We start from the raw sequence: 23,348 nt of genomic DNA, 5'->3' as shown, positions 1-23,348 counted from the left end.
ACGTCGCACTTTGATTACGTCGGCGAGGCATTATGCGGATCGCATCATCTCCGTCAATCTCCGTGTGAAACTTAGCGGATCGACTTCCTCCGCGAATCATAGTTATTCCGAACGGACCGCGAGTGATCCAATTCCGCGTAAGTGGATGAGAACCGACGGCGAACCGTTCTCGTCGCATTTTGCTAGCTGGCCGCACTAGAACAATCCGTCCCAGAAAACAACGTAGCTCTGCGCTCTGCCTCCGACATTTACGATTCGCTGCCGAAGCCGCTTCTTGTAGCCGAATGATGCAACACCGAATCGACAGCATAATTCGACCGTGCAATACAAGACTCGCCGCTGTCTATTTCAAAGGCCAACCGCACATGAACAATGCGAACCGAAACGAAACATTCGTCTTGCGCTCCAGCTTCAGACTTACTTCGATTTATCATCGATTCCGGACGCGCCTCGAAGAGCGAACGTCTAACGTAAAACGTCCTGATTTGTCTTACACGCAAGATAAAAAAAAATACCGCGCGATTGTTCTCGAGGGAAATCATCCCGCCGCCCGCGCGCACGCGGCGGAATTTCGCTATTTGAAAACAAATTAATCATCATCAGCCGCGGTTACGTAACTTTCCACGCCGACGACGCGAACGATTATAACGGTTTAATTAAAATTTCTGATCGCATCTACGCTATGTTACAGCGCGCAACCTCGCGCCGACTGCTCCACGCTTCGGGAGCCGCCAAGTCCGACTTCCGTGAGTAAAGAAGTGGCCGATTTACAAGTCCGCATGTTTTTTTTACCTCGCCTACCTTTTATCTCATCCTCGACCGCTTATTTGTTGCGTATGTTTCTTTTTTCTTCTTCTTTTTTTTTTTTTTTTGATCCAATCGCAGCACGAGCGGATCGTTACATCGAGACGAGGAATCCACGAATCGATAATCGATTCGGAGATCTCGTCGGACGACTTTCGAATTCCTACCGTTCGCGTTCCGCGCGGTCTGATCGCTTCGTCCCTTTCCGGCTAAGCCGGCCGATTACGCGGAATCGTTTACGGCGTGATTACTATTCAATCGCTACACTTTCCTCGGCGCGAGTTACACACCGCGATCGAATTTTATTTGCTCCATTATACATCCGGTTTTCTCTCCCATTCATCAGACCAGTCGAGACGAGTCTCGAAGCGAGTCGCAAAAGCAGACGCGCCGATGCGCCGCGCCGATAGCGCCCATAAATTTCCTCCCTTTCGACAATTAGCTTCCTCTGCCCCTCCCCCCTCTCATGATAAATGATCCGCGCGAATGCAAACCCTGGGGGATATACTTCAGGAACGCTCTTCCTCCTCGTAATAATACAATTAGTTCCGACTGAAATTTCGCTAATTAACTCTAATTACCTTCACGACACACGAGTGATCCTAAGATCGTAAGTCGCCGATTTTCCGGTTCAGTCTCCGGGAATCGCTCCGCCCGCAGCTGCGCCTTCCTCCTCCGCCAGTTATCTCTCCGGTCCCGGGCGTCTGTCCGCGTTCGGATGAGCGATAACACTATTTAAAAATGCTTTCAGCACGTGTCCGGAAGAAGAGAGCGCAGCATCGACGCGCCATTCGGCCACGAGGCTTTATCGACAAGAACGTTTCACGGCATCATAATCGGCGCGCGGTCATAATCAGCCCGGAACCGGGCTTTTCACATCGCATAACTGGACACGCGTCGAATCGCCTCCAAAAATACACGGAGATTGCAAAGTTTCTCGAATCGTTTCTCGAGAATCGTCACAGTTTCCTCTCCCGCGTCTCTCTCGATGTCCACAAATTCACTTCTTTCCGCGTAGCAATTTTTCAAAATTGTTTGGAAGAATAACGCGCGTGGTATTCGCTTTTTTTAATTCTTTTTTCTCGTTTTCTCATTTTTTTTTTTTTTCTATTCCTTCCTTTCTTATCAATATTTCACAAAAACACTTTTTTTCATGTAGCAATTTTTAAATCAAAATTGCCCCGAAAAATAACTCACTTTTTTAATTTCCTTTTCTCGTTTTATTATTACTTTTGCTATTTTTTTCATTGCACTTTTTTCGAACATTTCTGTTCTGGGTTTTATCATAACTTTTCGTATGCTAAAATTTACAATACATCTCAATGTTTCCCCTGATAAATTTAATCCATCTCGAAAACGTCTTCCACAGTTTCTAATTTGTCCTTTTAAAACATCTTTTTTTTTAATATTTGATATTTTTAAAAATATTTTTAATGTAACTTTGATATTTAAATAATATTTTCAGCTCGCCCGAAACTCTGTCTTCTCACTCTGTCCTTCGATCTCCTCGGGCGGGCTTATCTTCCGAAGCTCGCTGCACTTGTTCGTCGCGCCGTTCGCGTGCGTGCACCACTCGCGGAGACCGTTTGCGGCCGCGACCGCACCATGTGCCCCCGTGCCGTGAGAAGCACTGAATGGATTCGCCAGACACGAAACATAATCGTGTCTACGGCAGGCGGACAGGCAGCTGTAGGTATACTACAGCTCTTTTCCTTTCCATTCCATTCCATTCCATTCCGCCGCGGCGACGGCGGCGACGATGACGGCAGTGGGGAGCCGCATCAGCTACATGTCCCCTCCTCCCCCCCCCCTCTCACTGTGCATGCGGACGTAACGCGACCCACACCCACGCGACACCCGGTATACGTGGGTCGACATTGGGAAAAAGAGAGAGAGAGACGAGGGAGAAAAAAAGACAGAGATTTATCCCGTTGTTTATGCAAAGAAAACGATGAAGAACTGTGAGAAGCGTAAAAAAAAAAAAATACGCACGTTAATTGCATATAATTCTGATTATGTCGAACAAAAGTAGAAGTTGCAAGTACGAAACGGTATGCGAACCGACGATGACGCGAAGAGAAGAATATAACAGGTGAACGAGGAAGAGAGACAAGTTATAAAGAGAGAAACTCGATGACCGCCCATTTTGGGCAAAAACGTGCTACGGCAATTAAAATGCTTTTACGATCGGCCGTTTCGAAGTGGTACCTGATTTTGATGTTGATCAAAAGATACATTGACGTCGTTCTCTCGGCTTTGACATTGAATAAACAATATTTCGTTGTGCCACCTTATGATGACTTTAACGAAAATAGGCAATGAGCATTGATATTAATCGAATAGAAAGTCATTGCGGAGCATAATGTAATCTACGATCGGCGTAACAATTGAACTTCTGTTGTCTTTAGTGATAGAATCTTTGAATGATAATTACCGGAAAAAATACGCATGAGAAAGCACTAATTACATTGAACTCTTAATTACCAGAGGCGTTTATACATGCATTAATACATAATGTTTAATCCACGAACAAGTAATATTACAGATATTTTATAATTTACAATAGAATAATATCTTTACCATGATTCTGATAAATATTAAATAATTGTTACCTTCCTGTCATAATAACATATATTAATTAACATATATTATATACGACCTACTAACCGAATCATCTGTCTTGTGAAATTAATAAAAAAATTAAGAATGGAAAAATATGATTATAAAGTAGTTGATTTAGAAGAGAGTAATTGAATTATCAGACTCGTCTATATCTAATAATAGAACAGTTAGATAATTCTCAACCGTGGTCTCGGTATATTGAGGACAACGACCTACGTTTCGTGATTTTTATTCACATAAAGATGATCGCTTCCTCTAAAAATTATCAGTCGATAGCAGTGTCGCATAAGGACAAATGATAGCTAACACCTTCCTACGCTGTCGAACACATTAATGAACTTCGCAGTAACCGAAGAAATCTCAGTGGTGGAATTAAAGTAACTCTCAAGCCTCTTGCTGGACAAACTACTATTCTCTTTATGACAGAAATGCTGTTGCAATAATCAGCCACTTTGAAAATATAGTGCTTTAAAAATAAAATAAAAATTCTTTTTACACTACACTCGTAGATTATTTTTAAAGCACTATATTTAAAGGAACTCTTATAATATTTGAATAATAATAATATTGAAATGTAATTCACTTATAATATATCACATATAAAATTCTTATTTCATTTAATTTTTCTTTTTTGATTTTCTCCTGTTCATGTTCAATTCGTCGCAAATTTTTAAGTAATTTTCAATAAAGCTATCAAAATTCAAACGACGGCCGTTCGTTGCGTGACTTTACGACTTCTTGAACGAGGCCTCGCCCATTGTTGTCATTATCATCATCATCATCGTCACAATCATTGTTTTCTCTGCAACAATCGTCGTTAATGACAATGAGTATTATTGTTTCCTGGTTCGCAATTATTGTTATTGTTACGATCGGCTGTAGAAGTATGCTCTATCTTTCGTCGCCGCGGGATAATGGCATTCTGGACAAGCCCAGGGATGACACAATGCGCCAACAATAACTATCACATGCGATGACGAGAGAGAGACCAGTCGAAGATTCTTGTTTTTCTCCAAGAACGTAGACATCGATCGTCGCTAATGATAATAGACAATCGCGGAATGCCTTTCGAGGCCGTTCGGCTGCGCGTCATCAAACAGTGCAGTCGCATCGACAAATTTTTCTTTTTTTATCAAAATATTTCTCCTAATATAATGAGAAAATATAATGAGAAACTGACAAAATTTATTTTTCATACTTCTCTCTGCCATAAAAAGTGAATTAGAAATTAAATTAATAAATTAGAAAAAAAATCAAATTAACAAATCTGAAAAGAAGAAATAAATATTAACAACAAAATCTTAAAAAGAAAAATATATCATCGTGATTGAGTCTTTCATTTTTCAGCTCTTATTTTTCAGCTCTTATTTTCGCTTGCATTTTTTGAAAGAAAATTGCAAGGAATGCGATATAAATATATTTTGCAAGAAAAATATATCATTTATTTTTCTCTCGAATAATCATAATTATTATGCTTAATGGAGCCGACAACAGTCAACAGAAGAAACTATCGCGTACTGTTTGGAATTAATTTATCGTTGATTGAACTGTGTTATCCGCGAAGGTGCGTTCATTTCCGTTGATAATCAACGCCATCGCTGCTAGGCTTTGATACAACGGTAAAAACGACTTACGTTGTACATATACGTACACTGACGTGATATCTACGTATGGAACGGCTGTCGGCTGTCGGGATTGATGCATGCGTGCAAGTTTTTTCTAATGAGGCAAAGGTCACTTCCGGTCAAACAGAAAACGGAAACACAAGCGCGTGCTCACTCGCATCCGTTGCGCCCGCTGACGAAGCGATGCTACCTGAGTGCGAGTATCGAATCAACTACATTTACTGCAAGAAACTGCAAGCTGCGGATGCAAATTTCCGCTTCCGACAAGTTGTTGATAGTACTGTTATTAAAAACAAATAACAAACGAATTAAAAATATAAAATAAATAATACAATAATACATATAGAAATAAATTGTTATAGTTATTTCAAAAATAGCAATGTTAATAGTACTATTAAATATTATTAAAAACAAAGAGCGAACAAATTAAAAATACACAATAAATAAAACAATAATATATGTAGACATAAATTTTTATAATTATTTCATTAAAGAGCAAATTATAAATATTAATAGTTAATTTCATCAAGAGATACCAAATATGTGTTTCTTTTTATCTTTTTTAAGAAGTTTGTAAATGTTATAAAAATTATATGATATAATTATTACATATTACATAGATTAATAATATTAGAAGCTTTGAAGCTTTAAAAAATTTTATAGAAATAATGTAACAAAATAATTAACATAAATTTCGTTTTTCTGGACTCGCTAAATAAAGAATAATGGAAAATTGTTCTTCAACTAATTAGCTATGATATTGTTCGATAATGATTGAATATATTTTCAAATGATGGAAGAATATAATTACAGTACAGTCGCAATAGGAGAATAAAATTAAACAATAAATAGTTCAACACTCCTGAAAGATAATACCTTTAAAATTCTTCAAAGATTACATTTCAAAGAGAAAAGTTAGACGAGAGTGTCGCGATACGTGTCTCACGAAAAATCGTCAAAGTTATTAGAAAAGTATATTCGATAGGAGGAAGAGGCAGGTGACAAGAAGATTTGCAGACGCATCTTGCCAGAGATCCGCAAACTCGTCTCCAAGTTACCAGAGAATCATGTTCGGCAAAGAGGTTAGAGGAGTTGGGAGGAAGATCTTCCGAGTAGAATCCTTCGTTTATTGGCTGACCAATGGGAGCTCCCAATCTTTCGACTAATGAGAGCTTCCAATCCTTCGACCAATGAGAGCATCAGCTGGGATGCGCGAGAGGGCGGGGGTTACAAGCGAGCTGGCGCCTTTGGGATACTTTTAACCTCTTCGCCAAGTATATTACTCGGATAACTCTGTGGATTTTTCGGAGGTTTCGAGAGACGCAAAATCCAATTCTCGTCTAACCTGATATCGGAATATTTCTTTATGACAATGTTCAAGATGTTTTCAGTGTCTCGGAACGTTAATTAATTTTTGTTATTGTTTATTAGAAACGAATATTGAAATACTATGTTAAAATTTAATAATTATTTTATTTAAGCAATATTTGTGCAATATACGTAATATGCGGCATGTGAGAGAGCAAAACAATCATCCTTTACAAAATGGAGGAGTATATACATACATATATCTCAAAATATTATATTAAATATTTTGTTAAATGTATTAATAAAGTGTATATTGCAAGTAATATTTTACAAGAATTTCTTTGAATATTCAATATTTAACATTTATGTTGATGTGCAAACATTCATTTTTTCCTTGATATAAATTTAAATAACAATATATCAACATTTTATTTATTGTTGAATTAGTCGCTATAAAAATACATAAAAATCTAAAGATTATTAAAAGACGAAGATATCTGGAAAAATGCTTTGAAAGTTGATATTATAAAAGTTATTGTTCTTATTAATATAAATTATTTAAAAATTAATGTTTATCATCAAACTTGTGCAAAAGATTATATAAGAAAAATTATTAACCAGAGGACATTATTAAAAGAAAGAAAAATCTACGAAATCTTTTTTAATCAATATGTAAAGATTTATCTTTTTCGTTTCTTATCTAAAATATATAAAAAAATATGCTGAACATTTAGTATCGCATTTGATTATAAATTTTAGTTGTTAAATAATATATATCATACGAGAATAGTAATTATATATATATATTTATCTTTCTCTACTTTTTATTTTCAAAAATGAAAGGATAATACTGATCAATCTTAATTGATCTATCAATGCTGCGACAATGTACAATAAATTTTATGTACAAGCCATTTGTAACATTTTATCAGAAATATATATTAAAATTTATCGAAAAGTTTATGTTTATTACCAACCGATCTCATGTTACTTGTATTATAAAATCTCATGTTACTTGTATTATAAAATTCTCGAAATTTTAGATTCTCTCTCCTCTCTCTTCTCTCGTTGCTTTTCTTTTGCAATTTCACAGCGAGATCATTGTGCGATTTCATAACGGAAGATACATTATTTTTATATCGAGTGTTGAACGAATAATACATTTTCTCGATTATTAAAATAAGTATTGCTAGGATCATACCACCTGCCACGACCGCCAGAGTTGGCGCTGTATCTTCTAATTCGACTATTCCAATAACCGGCATCGGAGCATTATTTTTTACAAGATATTTGTTTCTCAACTTGTTTATAACGCCATTAATCTGAAATCGCCGTAACCTGAAAAAAAGATATTTAAGATATTATTTCTAAAAATTGAGAAGAAAATCATAAATAATTCAAATTAAATGTATATAATATTTCTTCATTGCAGCTGAATTATTTCAAACAATAGTAATATTTTAATAAAATTCTTGCATCACTAAATGGTCCAAGAAAAAAAATACAGAATTTTTTACATTATTAAAAAATACATTTTAAAGAATAATATTAATAAAATGTATTGATTTACAGCATTAAAATATGTTTGATGTTTTTTAATAAAAGATAATATGATAGTATTTTAAATAATAAAATCTTTATATAAATAAATAAATATATTAATAAATATATAAATAAATATATCTTTTGTACCTACTGGTAGTTCATAAAACCGGTGTAAGGACTTCCTTTCCTTAAAACTAACGCCAAATTATCGAGTCTTCCAGTATCGATATATACTAGTTTACATTTCATATAAACATTTGTGAACTCCTTGAAAATCTCCGTGGTATAAAACGCCAATTTCTTCTCGCAGACCTACATGAAAATTAACGTGAATCGACTTAATAAGATTTAATGCCGTTTATTCCATCAATTAAATGATATTACTAACTTGCTTGAATCCGCCCGACAATGACATTGGTAAATATTTCTTCTCCAGTAATTCGTACATTTTTAAGAACACAGGATCCTTGATACGCTACAATTTAACAATTTATACAAAACTCAAATAAAAGATGTTTTTCAATTACATTAATTAGCTCTAATGTGTCTCCTCTTATGAGCATTTATCAGTAATATATTTATATTACAAAAATATACAAAGAATAATGTTTTAAATGATATATTTTCTATAAATAATATTATTAAATTTCTTTTGTAAAATTTTTGTATTGTGTAATATTAATACTGTCAAGATTTTTTCGACTACAATAGCGAGAGTGCTTTATTCGCAATCGAAATTCTCGACTATTCTGCGACAAATCACTGTTGCGCAAAAATAATTTCTGCGCTTTGCGTAACAGCATAAGACACGAACTCACACTAGGGACGTCATTCTCGGCGCTATCTTTCATAACGATCAGTTTGTAAGAGCCGTCCTTAACGTATCCTTCCAGAGTGGAAAAAGGTAGGCTGGGCGTCTGGAGTGCTAGGGAACTGATCAACGAGGCAGAATAGATGGATAGAATTACTATCGACGAGACATAAATTGAGAGAAAAGCCAGCCTAGTTGGTGACTCGCTGGGAAATTCTAAAATCGTATAAAATATATGCGTTTTATTTGGACACTAAATAAATACACATTGGCATATATATTGACGTATTAATTACTCTGGAACATTTATATATTTTTAATAAAAATTACCTGGCAGACCTTGTTGGCAATAGATGCCCCAAACCTGAATATAGTTTTCAGATATTAAGCTCATCGAGAAGTATCCTCTTGTCTTTATAAAAGTCAGCATAATAGAAGCAGCTATTATTACCGTTAATAACGTTAACCAAATTCCAGAACTGAACGTCTAAAAAGAAGCAAACTATCTCACTGAATCTGGATTTTATTATCAAATCTAAATTATCTTATTTTTTTTCTTTTCTCTGAAAGATGCAATTAATACAATATTAAATCTTTTTAATTTTAATATATTAATTTAATTTATAATATATAAATTTAATTTAATTTCCTTAATTAAATAATCATTAATTATTTTTAATCAAGTAAGTTTTTATAATCAAGATGTATATATTTTTTTCTCAGAAATGAAATTATTACCCTGAAGTATCCGGTCCAATGCACGTCTGAAGACGATATGGGCCGCTTAATATAGAGACGATTTCGCGACTGTATCAATGGCACTGTGAAGTCAACGACGTTTAATCTGCTGGTTGTTATCGTGAACGCAGAGGCACCGACGTCGGCCTTATTATCGATCAATTGATTAATCGCCCCGGTCCACCTCTTCTTCTTCGGATTCCATATGCCGAATGAATCTACCGGGTCCAGAACCTTCATCGTGAAATTCATCACTTTGCTGAGTTCCATCAACAGCAGACCGAAAAACCCGTTGATCGTACCGTTCTCCATCCAGACCAGCGGCGAATTCTTCAAGCGTCATTTATCAACATAGCAGTCAGATCAATCTATCAACTGGTGTCTATGAGTCATCGTTAAATTTAAATTTTAATTTAATATCGAGAATTGACTTCTATCGGGACGAAGTTTTTTTTAACAAATTCTATGAGATCCTCGTTAAACTCGCGACAATTATTTAATCATTTAATTCGTAATGTTAAACTACGATCGCACGAAGCACAGGGAAAATAAAGACTTACGTCCACGAATGCCACGCGTATAACGTCACCGAACATATCGTTCCTTCTGGCGTAGAGGCTCTTTTGCGTCTTCAAGATTAGGCCTCTATCAGGAGACCATGTGGCCAGATCGAATGTCCTGATGCGATTATCGCGAATGGCGTACCACTCGACCAGGATCGGATGATCGTAACACAGGACCAGCATCAGAGTTCTGAAGTCTACGTTGAACACATTATCGGTAGGATGTCTGCAATACTCCTCGAGGGGCTTTCCAGGACGCTGAAGAAACATGATGAACCAGATGAAAGAAGAGATGGATCTTACGCTCTTCGTGCTCTCGATGAACTTGTCCATAGTCTCCTTTGAATCTAGGAGAACAACGAACAACGGCCGTGCGATATTTCTCCAGTACTTTGTATTGTAATCGCTTGTCAAGTTCGAAAAAGTTATGGCCACGGTCATGACTCGCTGCTGTGAGAATTCATGTGACCATGTGTACGTCAATGTCGTCATGTTGAAATCTGCGTTATTTGTATAAAGAATTGTATTATATTTTCAAATGTTAAATGCCTTTTAGATCACAAATATTTAATCTCTTCAAGAATAAATTTTTAAAATTAGGAAGAAGTTATAGTACTTAATTTTTATTTATATTATTTAACATAAATTTATAACAATTGAACGAAAAAGAAAAAAATTTTTAAATATTGTAAAAAATTTGCCATATTATTTTCTTTCTTGTTTTTCCTTTGTCAGGAAATTAGTTGTTATAATTAATTAATAATATAAAATTTTTCTACCTTGTAACATTTATTAGTGTATTATTATTTATTTTTCAATTAAAGCGTACTAAATAAACTTATTTAATAATACATTATACATATATAATAAAATGATTATAACATATAAATATAATTAGTAATTATTAATTTATAACTTAACTTTGCAATTTATAGATAATTTTAACATTAAATAACTTATACAATTAAAATAATTTGCTTATAATTCAATATTTACTTGAAAAATACGAAAGCTTTCTTCAGCCAGTTAAAAATGCAATATGAAAAAAAATAGTTGGACTCGACCATCTCGACACTTACCATGGTTGTCAGACAGCACAAAAATAATACACGAAGTACGATAATATCTGTGGACGTCATTGATCAGTTGAAAATAATTGTTAATGTCTATTTTTTCCGTTAGCGATTTAGTAGTCAACATGAGAAAGAGTATCGCGATCGATCGCGCTGTCATATATTTCATTCCGCGAAGCACAGTTTAAAAACAAGAACTAGTTCAAATAAACAGTCACACAAAACAACAGATTTATTCAAATAATTCGAATAAATAATGTGTGTAAAAAATAAAAATTTTATTATATGGAATCGTTTATTAATTTTTATTTAGTTTAATGTAATTTCGCTGAACGTGAACTTGACGACGAGACGTTACCCGTCTCTCTTGATTGTTATAAATAATTGTTAACAAACACGATAAATTGAAACTATCCTTCATGTAAATTAAAATATAAAGATAAAGATAAAAAGAAATACAAAAGCAATTAATCTTGATTCATTTATCTTAGTTCTCAAATTCTATCAACGATGACAACTCGGGAATCGCGGAATTTTTTAACGAAAAACGTGGTTATTGTTATCGAGAGCTAAAGAAAAAAAAACACGTATTCCGTGATTCAAGGATGCGAATGCGCGACTGAAGCAAGATTGTCGAGAACGTTGGGATTTATCGAATACGAGAATCTAGGGGTTGCGCGAATAAGTGTCACCGAGTGGTATAAATGTGCCGCTGCATTATTACAAATTACATGGAGATACGCGACGGTACAATTTTTATCGGCAAATCATCGACTAAACCATAAATTGTTCGTTGTCGTTAAATTCCCCGCAATATGGCATATTTATCCGCGCATCGCTGACGACGACTACTATTTCACGTACGTCGACGTGCCTTAGCTTTTAGCTCGACGCATAACGATCAGTGCAAATTGAGATTTACACGTTTCACACGATTTCACAAAAAGGATGCAGCGTTAAGCTAAGGAAAGAAATATTTATATAGTATATAAATATTTATATATAATATTTATATATAACATTCTTCGTATTGATAACTTGATACATTGTTTAATTTTTTATTTCTGACTTTGGGAACATTAATTTTTTTCTTCCTGCCCGAAACATATTTTTTAATTACTTTATTTTAATATTCTATGTGCACATCATAAATATAATATAATATCATTAAGCTTAAAATTTTTCATTGTTAACACTTAAGTATGTTCATATTGCAATTCTAGAAAAAGCAACACACAACACATATTATATACGATATAAAATAAAGAGAAAATCTTAAATGTTAATAATAATTAATTGTTACAAGGCTCTACAAATACACATACAACATATAAATAAGAAATTTTTTATCAAGAGAGAAGTAGGAAAATCCACATTAATAAAATTCCAAGTTTTATTTCAATTATTGTGCTTTTTGAACTTTTTTCTGGAATGATAGAAGACCTTCGATTGAAGCTTTCTTCTCCTCGACTGATAATACATTTTCTCTATAATCAGCATTACAATGCTTATAATAATGCCTCCGCAGAGAATCGCCAAAATTGGGATGACATTAGACATGCGAACCGGCACGTAAGTCTTGCTTTCAACCGACTGCGGCAAAAATCTCATATCTCTCAAACGCATCAGCATACCGTTGTCCAAAAACTTCTGCAAACTGAAACAAACAATATTTTTGTAATTGAAAAAAAGATAATAACAAGCCGATATATACTTTTTTAGAAACAAAAAGATCATAGACGGTATTAATCGGCAGACAGAATTTTCTTCGTTCTTTTGAATATATATATATATATATATATATATATATATATATATATATAAATTCATTGCCTTGAATATATATTCAAAAAAAAAAACAAAGAAAAAATTAAGATTCTGTCTATGATCTTCTCGAAAGAAAAAATCGGCTGCAAAAAGGACTTCTGAATTTCTCGCGATACCAACTGATAATTTATCACGCCTGTGTATGGACTGCCCTTGGACAGAACCATTCCCAAGTTATCTATCCTCTCGGTATTAATACTGGATACTTTGCAGGGAATTTTCGATTCCATGGTTTTTTTCAAAATATTTAGCAGCATATAAGCAACCTTTCTTTCATTGCATACCTAAACAAATAGCGAATACATTATATAAAAAATTTTTTTAAATCATTTAAGTACTTTAAATCATATTATTTAAAAGAAAAATAAAATAATCTTTATGGAAAAAAAAGAATTAAATAATTGTATTATTAAAATTGATTTCATATGCATTTGCCTCGACGTCGCACGTGTTAAAATACAGATATCAATCGTACTTGCACGAAGCCATCGATCAGATCCTCCGGCAGTTCCGATTCATCCTTCATTAATTTCATCAGTTTCACCGAGAAAGTTCGTCTCATCGACGTCTCATATTTTGCCTGAAACTGTCGCGAAAAACATGTGTTTTATAACACACAAGTAATTTAGTAGTAATTGCTCAATGTGGGTCAGAGCGCGAACGAGCAGACATTAAATCGCAATATTCAGTATTGCCGTTAGTCTGGCATAACTTGGGTCTTTCAAAGGTGTACGAACAGAAGTGAAAGTCGGATTCCTCGAGCGATTGAATAAACTTACAGAGATTACATCGTAGTCGGAACTGCCGCGTGTAACGATCAGCTTGTAGCCACCGTTGTCGACGAATTCGTCTATCGTCTGAAAGGGTAAAACACGAGTGCAGGCCGTCAAGAAGCCAACTAATGCAGCTGAATAGTGGGCCACTATCATGACCGCCGTCAGAAATATCGTGAAGTATGCGATGCGCAACGATGACCTTCTTGGAAACTCTGAAAGATGAAATTCGATTTAGGTTTTAATTCTTTTTCGATTAATTTTTCTTCTTTCTTCTCGAAAAAGAAAAAAAAACAGATTTCGAACAATACCGAAATTAATTTCTAATTTGATTTAAACAATTTGTCGCGATTCTCTTTCGCATTCAAAAGCGTAAGAAAATCGCGAGATATTTTATAAATATTTTATAAATATATATATATATTTATAAAATATATATTTTAAATATATATAAAATATATATTTTAAATATATATAAAAATATATATTTTATAAATATTTTGTAGACAAAGGGCTGCGTTAGGATTACTTGAAAGTTATGATTTTATTACAGGATAATACCTATAAGTGCCTGCTGACAGAAGATACCCCAAATGCAGATGAAATTCTCAGATATCAGATCGACGGTGCTCCGAGATTCGCGATACGCTTTCATGAAAAACAGGAGGAGCGGCATGACCGCTATTAGCGTGATAATCATGGCCCACGTGCGCGAGTGGAATGTCTGTCGCAAGTTAAAAAAATTAGTTCTAATTCACGGTTTCTTCTAAGAAGGAAATATCTATCTTTGCATTTTATTTCCGAGATAGTGTTAAACGAGATAAAAATAAATCAAGATTTTAACCAGGTAATCAATTACCTGGAAATAACCGAGCCATTTGACACCACATATTCCTGGTTGCTTGATGTACAAACTGTTTCTAGATATGATCAAGGGCAATGTGAAATCGACGTAACGTATTCGAAAGCTCGTCATCGACATATCAGCAACGGCAAAATCTGCGCGACCTTCTACTATCTCTCCCATCATTCCGGACCATGTATCATTTTGCGGATTCCACAAACCGTGCTCCTTCATTCGCGCGACAATTTTTAAGGTGAAGTTGAGGGAATACGCGAGCTCTTCCAACACTTTCCCGTATATACCAGCCACGTAATTTCCAGTGTGTTTCGTTGAAATCGACAAATCCTAAATTTGCTTACTTCCAGTTAATAGGTATAAATAGGAAATTTATTTTATAATTATTAATTTTATTGTAAGAACTTCAGAGAAATAATATATATAAATAATATATATAATATATACGCTTTTAGAATTAATTAATAACATATATTGGTAAAAATATTTTGAATTAAATTTCCTTATTGAATTTATATTATATATCTTGTATTTTGTATAAATAAATATATATATATATATATATATAAAATTTGCCGAGCAATATATAATATCGAGTCTAAGAAAATGATTGAATAAAATAAAAATTATGTTCCTAAGAATTAAAAACGTGATCGAGCTATTTAATTCAAGTTAAATATCTTCAAATATATATTATTATACAAAATATGTTATAAATTAATTGCAAAGATGTATATATTATTTACATATACCCTATACATTATAAAGATCATCGAATTCTATCAAGCACCTTAACCGTAACTATTCGTAGAATAGTTCCCTCCATGTCGTTTCTCCGGTCGTAAAGAGATAAATTTGTCAAAGGCATGAATCCTTCCCCATCCCACTCTGCTAAGTCAAAGACTTTGACAGTTTCACCGTCGATCGAGTACCATTCTTGTAAAATTCCCGCGTTGTGGCATAATACCAGCATCTGCGTGTCGAACGCCAGGTTGAAGGGATTGCCTACCGGTTCGTGGCAATAATCGTGAGTGTCGTTGGCGGGGGTGTAAAGAAACAGCGTGAACCAAACCGAGAAGTTCATGGGATAGGTCTCGATGGCCTCCGAAAACTCCAGATACGCATCGAAATCGGGTAAGATGACGATCATGACAGGCTTGACTATTCGACGATGATATCTGAGTAAATTCTTCATCCTTTTGAAGTAGACGTTTGCGGTCACCACATAACGTCGACTCAGCAAACGGGTGGACGAATGCATCAAATGCATGATTTGTAAATCTACAGCGAGGGTTTCACAAATTCAGCTAAACCTTTTTTGTCCAATTCTCTCATTCTCATTTCCATCAGTGTAGATTTACTTCGATCTCTTCCATTTTTACTTTTTATTCTTTTCTTCTTCTTCAGAATTATACACTCAGAAAAAAAGATTAACTTGATTAAATTTTTCAAATTAATTATATTTGTCAAGTATTTAAATTAAATATATATTTGAACTAAATAAATTTAATCTAGTTGAAAAACTTAATTAAGTTAATAATTTTTTTCTTAGTGTATAAAAATAGAAAGTGGATTAACTGAGAAAATTAAAGAAAATTGATCGAAATAATCCATATTAATCTACATTAATGGAAATGGGGATTAAAAAGAAAAAATTTATTTAATAAATTTAATAAGGATTTTGTTCAACAAGTTTGGCATTCTGTCGAAATCTTGAAAAAAGAATATCAATAAATTCGCTTAAACGCGATTTTGGCTTCCTCTGCTATCGCCATCTTCGCAATTTTGTGAATTTAAGGAAAAGCATCGGAAGATATACTTCAATAGTTGAGCCGTGCAGAACTGTGACTGCTATTAATCGCGATGATCGATGAACGTTGCGGTGTTTATTGACTAAACATTTAGTTAAACATGTTTGACATGTGCGCGAGGAATGTCTAAGCAACAATAATACTGGTGCCATTTTGAAAATATTTCGAACTGACCCCCGTATTCCCCGTGTTTGTCTCCAGGATGGGCGAATATAACGGTCGTCGCGGAGTAAAATTTCCGGACGTCCAGTATCACGTCGACGAAGACGTCGATGTTGAAGTGAATCGCCGAAATATTGAGAAAGACGAAAAGCAATGTGGGACACACCGAAAAGAGCGGTAATCTCATTCCGTTGCCGTTGGCAGATTGTACGAGGGTTTATAGCGCGATAGATCGGGGAGACTAACTAAACGGCTAAAATTTCTGCTAAGCGGGACAAACGCCTTCATATCGAATATTACGAGGGGTAGATATAAATGCAGGGACGTAGGTGCACATCAAACAATTCAATCGCGATGATTCCGTAACGTTAACAAAAACAACCGCAACCTCTTTCGATCGCTTCCCTTCTTTACATAATCGTTAAATTAAAATGAAATTAACTCAGCGAAATTTTTTTAGGGATATTCGTATCGAACATAAAATTAACATAATATATAGAAAAAAATAAATAAATGTAATTACGTAATTAACTAAACGTGAGGTAGTCACTTTTTCCTGTCAAGTATTAACGTCACAATGAAAAGGAAAAATATTTCATTGAATATTCTGAAAATATTTACATCGAATAAGTGTGCTCGAAGAGATACCGAGGTGTGATTAATTTTTAGATTAGATCTACAATGAGTCACTGATGACAGCAGTGAGTACGGAAGTAAATGTAAGCGCAGATTGCAAGATTTCTGCAGTATGCAGTCGGTTGGGGAGATCAATCGACGACGAATTTCAGAATGTCAATGTTGATATCCGCCCCTGGACACGTCTATAAGTGCACACATAAATATATAATAAGGCATCAGGTGTACATTCCGCGAGCATATACATCGATATCAGCTCCATTAGAAAATTACGATCGAGAAATGATCGGCAGATCGCATCTTAAACAGGTGTTTGTCAGAATGGCTATTATTGACCGCTGTGCGGCTGATGGACAGACAATTTACTTTACTTTTTTTCTCAGTCCTCTTGAAAATCGCACAATCATTTTCACCAGATAGATTGAATTAGATATCGCGTGTATGTAATTTATTATAGATATACATTTTTATATATGATAATTATTATATATATATATAAAATTTTCAATAATTTATATATATTTAGTTTGAGGAAATAATTGTGTGATTTTCAGAAAAGATAATAAAAGATATTAAATACGTATTAAATATAATAAATATATACAAAAATTAATTATATACGGAATATATAATAAAATATATAATTATATAACATTGTGTGAAAATTTGCAATTTTCAGATAAAATAAAGAAAAGTTTATAATATATAATTTATAACATACGATATTTTTGATGAAATATTTTCGAAATGTAAGATGCATACACTTGTTGTACATTGTTACGTAACTCCAGATTCTAAAAAATAAGTAAGTTATCTGATAAAACAAATCAGATAATTAAATAAATCACAACGGCAGCGCTGTGAATTGTGAGCAGTTATTATTTTCAGACTATAATCGATTATATAAAAAAAAAAAAGATCCAAGAAAAATACAGAAAGCGACGTCAAACTTGTAATGCGTTTCTATACATCTGTCATATCTGTTTGTACAATTGCTTTTCTGTCTAATGCTTGGATTACTTTCGAAGTTTATACATATAACATGATTCATCGATCGACGGGTCAGAGAGAGCTGGACATGGTCAAATTCGCGTAGTAATCATCATGGCACCGACAAATGATTCAGCGACAACCGTGCAGACAATCAGCCTTGTTAATTCTACTATTATTGTGTAAAATTGCTAATTTATAAGCAATATTAATAAAAAAAAAATAGGAATACTGATATCATCATTCGATTAGAGATCAAGAGGTAATGTCACTGACGTCAGCATTTTCCTATTTAATAATTTCTACCTTAAGTAAAGCGGTCTTCTCGAATAATCGCAATTTTATCAATTAATTAATATTAGTACACTGCATATTATTTTCAGATCACTCTTAATCGCTGCAATTGTATTATATTTTTCATCCTACGTATCCCAATCTTATTTAAGCCTTTTTCCAATGACATCTTTATATCGCGTTGCTTTCGCGAGATATTCGGAAAATCGGAATGCATAAACAAATGATTATTTACAAATTTTCTCATTGACGATGCAACTGACATCCATTCGTCGCAAATTTCCATAGACAATGACGCTTCTATTCGTAATCGCGCGAAATAAGTAACTTTTGCCTTATCACTTCGCTCGTTCGTAATAATGCGTATAGCAAAAGTTATATAAATGTCACGTCGTTGGCCGCATGCGCATATAGATACATCTAGAAAACATAACTCTCTCGCGTCACTCTATGTAAAACGTGCTGCAAATGAATAATGCGCACTTTTGCCCCCTTTACTTTGCAGATGGTTCTGGACCGTTCCATGCCTCTTACAAAACCATATTTATTTTACCACATTTATTTTGCCAGTTCATAAGTTCGAGGAACATATATAATTGTAAGGCGAGACATGAGAAGTGCTAAACAATATTATGAAAATATTAAACAAAAATGTATTGAGAAATAAGAGAAGAACCAATTATAATAAGCATAACATGAACATATATTGAATAGTTCTTGAATATATAATTTATTAGTATTTATTTTTTTATAAATTATCCTTTTTTAACATTTTCTTATTTAATTAAAAAAATTAAATATATTCTTTTATCTTGTCTTAATAAAAAAAGAAGTTAAAAACTTCAACGATCAAAACATATGATAATATTTAAAAAACAAACATGCTGTAACTTACATAAAAAGTTGACTAATTTGTCTAAAAATATTACAATAAATAACATTAATATATTTAGATGTATATCAAATATAATAAAATGAGATATAAATTGTAAAATATAAATTAATAATAAAAGAAAAGAACTTTAAATATTTCCTAAATTAATTAACTAAACAATATTCCTTACTTAGTATTTGTAAATCTATAGTTTGACTTAGAAAAGCAAGTTTTAATATAAGTAGCTAAGAAAAAGAAAGAATTGACATATTTAGCATACCTTTTATGTAATAAAATTTATAATATCTTAAATATGAAATGGAAATATACATAATTTATTTTCGTGATATTCTACGATTATTTTCAGGATTCACACATGTTATCAAAGTTAAAACTGTGCAGAAAACATTCTCGTGTGGTTTTTCTCAAATGACAATCCACCAAAACATTTAATTTTAATATCTCAATTGGTTCAATTTTAAAAAGAAAAACGTGTATTAGTCTCCATGATGCAACGCAACAAAACGATGCTGTCACATTCACCGTGAATCATCGTAAGTACAACGTTACCACGTGACAGACATCTGTCAAAATAGGCAGACTCACTCAAAAATGGCGGCGCGCACGGCGATTTCCGCCGTTCAAACTCGTTCTGTCTTTTTCAATTTTACAACCTGTTTTCCATCCGAAAATCATCCTATCTCGTGACAAAATTCTTTCCGCTGATATGTCCTGACCCCGGCATAAATTGAAGGGGAAAAAAAAAGCAATTAGAAGAGAACGGCTCCAACATATCGACATCACCGGAAGTGACTGCGGTGTCTGGATGTGTGTCGACACTGTCGACATGACGAACGGTAAGACGGTTATCGATCGCGTATAAAAGCGAGCGGCGCGGCGTCATTTCTACAAACGACGTGTGACTGTCGATAGGGTCGCGCCAAAGAGAGTCTGGAAGAAGAGATAATAATTGATAATATTTGTTTTCCGTTCCACGTCAAGCAGAATAGTTGACAGTTGGCTCGAATAGAGACGACATCGCGTGGAGAATAGTGTTGTAGAGTCTAAACGACTACGTGATAGTACGACGATGGCCCAGTATAGTTTCAAGGTGTATCTGGTGAAGGAGGACCCGTGGACCACCTGCACGGAAGTGCGCAGATTCGGCATCGATGCCGACGTCGCGACGAATTTCGTGTACCTGTACGAGAAACTGCAAACCATCTTCCCGAATCTGCGTGGCAAGAGTTTCACCGTCACCTGGAAAGGCAAGTTCACTCGCGTCTATTTCTCTTTCTCTCCCTCCCTCTCCCTGCCTTGCTTAACGGAGCTGACGTCAGAAATCGACGTTGTTTATCAACGATCTTGTGCGTTATCCAACGTTTCGTGTTCTGCATCGCTTTTCGTAAACTAACGAAAGCTGTTTAAATCGTTCGAGCGATTTTACAATGCGAGCGAATCGAATCTGAAATTCTCACTTGTTCGTTCCACACTTTCTCCTTTTTGCTCGTAACGCTGAAGGATAAAGCTGGCGTCTTTGTTCATATTTCTTTATTTTTTTCTTAGACCGATAATGATTTAAAAAATAAAGATCACTACAATTGTCCATAAATATATAAAAAATACATTATCAAACTTTTATTTATCTGTTTAACTTGGTATTCTAATGTTTTGATATGTAATGTAAAATTTGTAATAAAGAAGGCTAGCTTCCTTTATCCTTCCTCATTCCTTTTGTTTTTTTTTCTATGCAAGTTAAATGCAAAAAGCATTTATAATGACTTTCAATATATTGGTTCTCACACAGTCAAAATTCATGAATTTGTTTTACAACATAATCTTGTAATATAAAAAGTGATAAAATTATTAGAATATGATGAATCTTTATTTTGTACTAGAGTATTATTTATATACTAATAAGAAAGAATATTAAATTTGTATTTTTGTATTAACAGACTCTGAAAATGAAACCATTACGATATCTACCAACGAGGAATTGGAGCTTGCATTATCAGAAATGTCCAAGAATGATATCTATAAACTCCATGTCTGGCTGCAATCAGAGCGAGACATGGATGACGTCCCGAAAATGGAAAAGATCCTGCATCCCGGTGTAGTATGCGACGTATGTGACAAAGATATACGTGGCTTCCGCTTCAAGTGCATACAATGTCCAGATTATGACCTGTGTACCAATTGTATGATACTTGGCAATCATGCAGAACATTATATGGTCCGTATGACGCAGCCGATCGAGTATCAAAACCATCGATTCGCTCACCACATGCAGAAATTCATGAAGAAGGTACATCACTGCATGGAGGACAAGCATAAATGCCCAAAGCGAGGTAGCTGTCCAATATACTCCGCCACACATAAATTTAGTCCTTTTGATCCGTTTGTTGTAAACCTGGCGAATTGCACTTATGCTGCTCCATCAGATGGAAATCGTGAGCGGAAACGGCCTAAGGAACAACACAACAACAGGGAGCCATCTGCCGAAGCTGCGACCGAGGCGACGGAGGACCCGCAGCAGAAAGCAACCAGACACACTTTCTCACAGTTGCTTAAAATTGTTGAGGACAACATCTCCAACATCTCGCAGTTTCTAGATCCGCTCGGCATCAACGTCACCGTGATGACTGATAACGATTCCAACAAGAAAAAGCCTGCTGACAACGCTCAGGCGAAATCTGACACGCAGAAACCTGGGGCCCGTACGTCTACCTCAGAGGACACTGCTAAAAAGTTTCCCGGCGAGGGAAAGAAACTGCGTGATGAACAGCCTGTAAATGTTGCAGCTGGTCCTTCGGCGGATAATGCATCAGTAACATCACAAAAAGATTTGGCAGGAACTTCTACTGAACAAGCAGCCGAAGCCGAGGAATGGACGATGATACAACGTGACAATTCAAGCCGCAACTCCTCAGCATCTTCTATCATCTTGAATGAAACGATATCTCCACAGGTAGCTCTACTGCTTCTCATATATGTAAAATAAATAATCAAAATATGAAGAATTAATAAAATAAGAAGTACAACTATACCTAAAATATATATAATTATAAAATGTTACTTTAAATTATTAGGAAATTACAACACCTGCAAAAAATGATTTAACATACATAGAGTATTTATAGAAAAAGAATTCAAGACTTGAAAAACGCCAAAATCATCTGCAATGTCATCCTGACTTTGCAGATGAAATCATTTTGAGCTCTAACATGACTAATTTTTTTAACTGTTCTTAATGATCTAGCTTAATGAATACCTATTCCTCAAGTCTTGAACCCTTTTTACTGTACGTGTAGCACGTATTCAGAATACCTCATCTTACAGGCAATGTCATCTCCGCCATCTGCACCCATGGCAGAACCAGAGAAAGCAGCACCGTCAAGTCAGGGAATCTACCCATCCTTACCTGAAGAAGTAAGAAATCAGTCGTATCATCCAAATCCTAAGATCCAACGCGCCGTAGAAGCGATGATGGCAATGGGATTCACTAACGAAGGTTCATGGCTTACTCATCTGCTGGTTGCACAAAATGGTGACATAGATAAGGCGCTAGATGTAATACATCCGGTACGTCGTCATTAGGAAGAATGGGGTCAAAATTTTAGCCGAGGATATATGGTAGTATATAACAATAAAAATTATGTATGGTAGTATATAAACGATAAAAATAACACTTGATGTAACTTTCGATAGCTGGTACAATAGTTTGTAACTATTATTATTCATTATATAATCACGCTCTGTTGAATTTATTTAGCACCTCTATTATGATTTTAAAATATGAAAGTATATTTTACATCCTTATTAAATTATATGACACTTTTATGATGATATTTTATGATTTTTTCTTTATATCGTTAAACTTATGCATACATATATACTACAATAGTTTTAAGAAATTTATGCACGATATATTCATATCCTTAATATTATAAAATCTTAAAATATTTTTGGTGATTGGATTATGTATTATTTTATGCTAATAAAATAACCGTACCAGTAATAAATTTTTTAACTG

The 23,348-nt window shown here is 34.4% G+C and overlaps 4 protein-coding genes across 5 annotated transcripts in view; 1 reads left to right on the top strand and 3 right to left on the bottom strand.

Annotated features, from left to right (window-relative positions):
• The window catches only part of LOC105427337 (uncharacterized), a 32,457-nt gene extending 29,943 nt beyond the window's left edge, over window positions 1–2,514 (bottom strand). Inside the window, exon 1 of the mRNA XM_011639002.3 lies at window positions 1,386–2,514. The gene's annotated coding sequence lies outside the window, so the exon portion shown is untranslated. The remainder of the gene's footprint in view (window positions 1–1,385) is intronic.
• Window positions 2,515–6,513: 3,999 nt separating this feature from the next.
• Window positions 6,514–10,717, bottom strand: LOC105427373 (putative glutamate receptor). The gene is made up of 7 exons (XM_025218329.2): window positions 10,014–10,717; window positions 9,454–9,783; window positions 9,046–9,202; window positions 8,723–8,931; window positions 8,293–8,379; window positions 8,056–8,216; window positions 6,514–7,697 (listed from the first exon to the last, which is right to left on the bottom strand). The coding sequence occupies exons 1-7, from the start codon at window positions 10,506–10,508 to the stop codon at window positions 7,301–7,303; spliced, it is 1,836 nt and encodes a 611-aa protein (XP_025074114.2). The 5' UTR covers window positions 10,509–10,717; the 3' UTR covers window positions 6,514–7,300.
• A 1,455-nt stretch (window positions 10,718–12,172) lies between these two features.
• On the bottom strand, window positions 12,173–18,237 carry LOC105427374 (glutamate receptor 3-like). Its single transcript, XM_089085160.1, has 8 exons — window positions 16,534–18,237; window positions 15,339–15,829; window positions 14,549–14,878; window positions 14,251–14,413; window positions 13,696–13,904; window positions 13,392–13,502; window positions 13,037–13,200; window positions 12,173–12,746 (listed from the first exon to the last, which is right to left on the bottom strand). Exons 1-8 carry the CDS (start codon window positions 16,706–16,708, stop codon window positions 12,488–12,490), a joined length of 1,902 nt encoding a protein of 633 aa, XP_088941286.1. The 5' UTR covers window positions 16,709–18,237; the 3' UTR covers window positions 12,173–12,487.
• Window positions 18,238–20,186: 1,949 nt separating this feature from the next.
• Window positions 20,187–23,337, top strand: ref(2)P (refractory to sigma P). Of its 2 annotated transcripts, XM_011639005.3 has the most exons (4): window positions 20,187–20,583; window positions 21,271–21,663; window positions 21,757–22,283; window positions 22,655–23,337. In XM_011639005.3, the coding sequence occupies exons 1-4, from the start codon at window positions 20,406–20,408 to the stop codon at window positions 22,910–22,912; spliced, it is 1,356 nt and encodes a 451-aa protein (XP_011637307.2). In that variant the 5' UTR covers window positions 20,187–20,405; the 3' UTR covers window positions 22,913–23,337. The 2 variants fall into 2 exon arrangements, with proteins under 2 accessions (XP_011637307.2, XP_011637305.2); XM_011639003.3 differs by having other exon boundaries at window positions 21,271–22,283.
• The last annotated feature ends 11 nt before the right edge of the window (window positions 23,338–23,348 follow it).

The sequence above is a fragment of the Pogonomyrmex barbatus genome, unplaced genomic scaffold (genome assembly GCF_055798465.1).
Source record: "Pogonomyrmex barbatus isolate J1 unplaced genomic scaffold, ASM5579846v1 scaffold1, whole genome shotgun sequence".
NCBI classification, from domain to species: domain Eukaryota; kingdom Metazoa; phylum Arthropoda; class Insecta; order Hymenoptera; family Formicidae; genus Pogonomyrmex; species Pogonomyrmex barbatus.
This window is presented reverse-complemented; position numbering and strand designations above follow the sequence as displayed.

What these genes read in the sequence shown, in the direction of transcription:
- LOC105427373 (XM_025218329.2), bottom strand. Translation starts at nt 10,508, where the DNA reads ATGACGACATTGACGTACACATGGTCACATGAATTCTCACAGCAGCGA. An exon ending in CCGAGAATGACGTCCCTAGT is followed by an intron (nt 8,380 to 8,722) that starts GTGAGTTCGTGT and finishes GTTAAATTGTAG; the next exon opens with CGTATCAAGGATCCTGTGTT. An exon ending in ACCGGTTTTATGAACTACCA is followed by an intron (nt 7,698 to 8,055) that starts GTAGGTACAAAA and finishes TCTTTTTTTCAG; the next exon opens with GTTACGGCGATTTCAGATTA.
- LOC105427374 (XM_089085160.1), bottom strand. Translation starts at nt 16,708, where the DNA reads ATGAGATTACCGCTCTTTTCGGTGTGTCCCACATTGCTTTTCGTCTTT. An exon ending in TACGAATAGTTACGGTTAAG is followed by an intron (nt 14,879 to 15,338) that starts GTGCTTGATAGA and finishes AAGCAAATTTAG; the next exon opens with GATTTGTCGATTTCAACGAA. An exon ending in AATGGCTCGGTTATTTCCAG is followed by an intron (nt 14,414 to 14,548) that starts GTAATTGATTAC and finishes AACTTGCGACAG; the next exon opens with ACATTCCACTCGCGCACGTG.